Raw genomic sequence first — 2,105 nt, 5'->3', positions numbered from 1 at the left:
AAATGAACAAATCAGGAGACTATAGATGCTGGAGAGGATGTGGAGAAACGGGAACCCTCTTGCACTGTTGGTGGGAATGCAAATTGGTGCAGCCGCTCTGGAAAGCAGTGTGGAGGTTCCTCAGAAAATTAAAAATAGACCTACCCTATGACCCAGCAATAGCACTGCTAGGAATCTACCCAAGGGATACAGGAGTACTGATGCATAGGGGCACTTGTACCCCAATGTTCATAGCAGCACTCTCAACAATAGCCAAATTATGGAAAGAGCCTAAATGTCCATCAACTGATGAATGGATAAAGAAATTGTGGTTTATATACACAATGGAATACTACGTGGCAATGAGAAAAAATGAAATATGGCCTTTTGTAGCAACGTGGATGGAACTGGAGAGTGTGATGCTAAGTGAAATAAGCCATACAGAGAAAGACAGATACCATATGGTTTCACTCTTATGTGGATCCTGAGAAACTTAACAGGAACCCATGGGGGAGGGGAAGGAAAAAAAAAAAAAAAAAAAAAAGGACGTTAGAGTGGGAGAGAGCCAAAGCATAAGAGACTGTTAAAAACTGAGAACAAACTGAGGGTTGATGGGGGGTGGGAGGGAGGGGCGGGTGGGTGATGGGTATTGAGGAGGGCACCTTTTGGGATGAGCACTGGGTGTTGTATGGAAACCAATTTGTCAATAAACTTCATATAAAAAAAAAAAAAGACAATGGTTATTAAATCTACTCATTTCTATACCATACTGTACCTCCGTCAGCACCCTGCAGAAAGTAAGGGCCTAATCAGCTAATGATGAATGGACCTGAAATCGCAGCTTTGAATGCAACACAGCTATTTCTCCCCTACTTTTGGGTGAGGAGGTAAAGCTTCAGCTTTTTGTGATGAGGTTATTCTCTCTTCTCAGGTTAAACAAGAGACCAACATGTGCCAACTGCTTCAGTTATTCTGGGAATCCCAAGTCCTCCTCACCAGTCTTATTAGTGCCCCCTTGACCTCCCTGTTCCTTAGAGTGTAGATGAGTGGATTAAGTGCTGGGGTTGCAACGGTGTAGAAAAGGGTGAGGAACTTGCCCTGTTCTTGAGCATAGCGGTTCTTGGGTTGGAGATAGACAGCTGTCACTGTGCCATAGAAGAGGGACACCACAAGAAGGTGAGAAGTGCAGGTGCTGAATGCCTTCCGCTGCCCTGCAGCTGACTTTATTCTCAGCACAGCCTTAGCAACAGCCCCGTATGAGGAAAGGATGATGACCAGGGGTAGCACCAGAAAAATGATACTGGCTATGGACATCTGGATTTCATTGTAGGTTGTGTCTGCACTGGAAGCCTGAATCAGGGCTGGGACTTCACACACAATGTCATCCACCCTGCGGTGGGAGCAGAAAGGTAACTGGAGGGTGGCAGGAGACTGGACCAAGGACTGAACCAGGCCAGCCCCCCATGCAAGGATGGCCAGCTGCAGACAAAATTTGGGGTGCATGATAGCAGTATATTGCAGTGGGTGACACACTGCCACATAGCGGTCCATAGCCATGACCACAAGAAGGACACATTCGGTGGCCCCAAGCCATAAGAAGACATAGAGTTGAAAAGCACAGCCAATGTAGCTGATGGTCTTCTCTGGACCCCAGAAATTAACTAACATCTGCGGAACACAGCTGCTGGTGAAAGAGAGGTCTAGCAGGGAAAGGTTGCAAAGAAAGAAATACATGGGAATGTGGAGTTTAGGGTCCTTTGAGGAAACAAGAATAATGACCATATTTCCTGCAAGAGTCAAACAATAAAAGATCAGAACAACCCAGAAGAGTATCTTCTCCAAATATGGCTTCTCAGAGAAGCCCAGGAGAATGAAATCACTGTGGCTGTCATTGCAAACTGTAATCATAGCTTCTGGAGCAGTCACCTCTTTGGGGGTATGGTTCAAAAGTAGTTGCTCAAAAGCCTGTGATGGTTCCAATACAGAAACAGGAAGACATGTTACCTCCTTTCTACTCAAGGATGAGATTCTGCCTCCTATAGTGCAGGGAAAAATAAAAGATTCAGTGACTTATTCTAATCTTTGATACCCATTATTCATTATCTCTCTTCCTCTTACACATCTTC

The 2,105-nt window shown here is 45.1% G+C and overlaps 1 protein-coding gene across 1 annotated transcript; it reads right to left on the bottom strand.

Annotated features, from left to right (window-relative positions):
- Window positions 1-942: 942 nt before the first annotated feature.
- On the bottom strand, window positions 943-1,887 carry LOC115514860 (olfactory receptor 2H2-like). Its single transcript, XM_030317040.1, has one exon. It carries the CDS (start codon window positions 1,885-1,887, stop codon window positions 943-945), a length of 945 nt encoding a protein of 314 aa, XP_030172900.1.
- Between the last annotated feature and the right edge of the window lie 218 nt (window positions 1,888-2,105).

The sequence above is a fragment of the Lynx canadensis genome, chromosome B2 (genome assembly GCF_007474595.2).
Source record: "Lynx canadensis isolate LIC74 chromosome B2, mLynCan4.pri.v2, whole genome shotgun sequence".
NCBI lineage: Eukaryota > Metazoa > Chordata > Mammalia > Carnivora > Felidae > Lynx > Lynx canadensis.
This window is presented reverse-complemented; position numbering and strand designations above follow the sequence as displayed.

Bases quoted from the DNA above. Each gene is read 5' to 3' on its own strand.
- LOC115514860 (XM_030317040.1), bottom strand. From the start codon at position 1,887: ATGATTACAGTTTGCAATGACAGCCACAGTGATTTCATTCTCCTGGGC.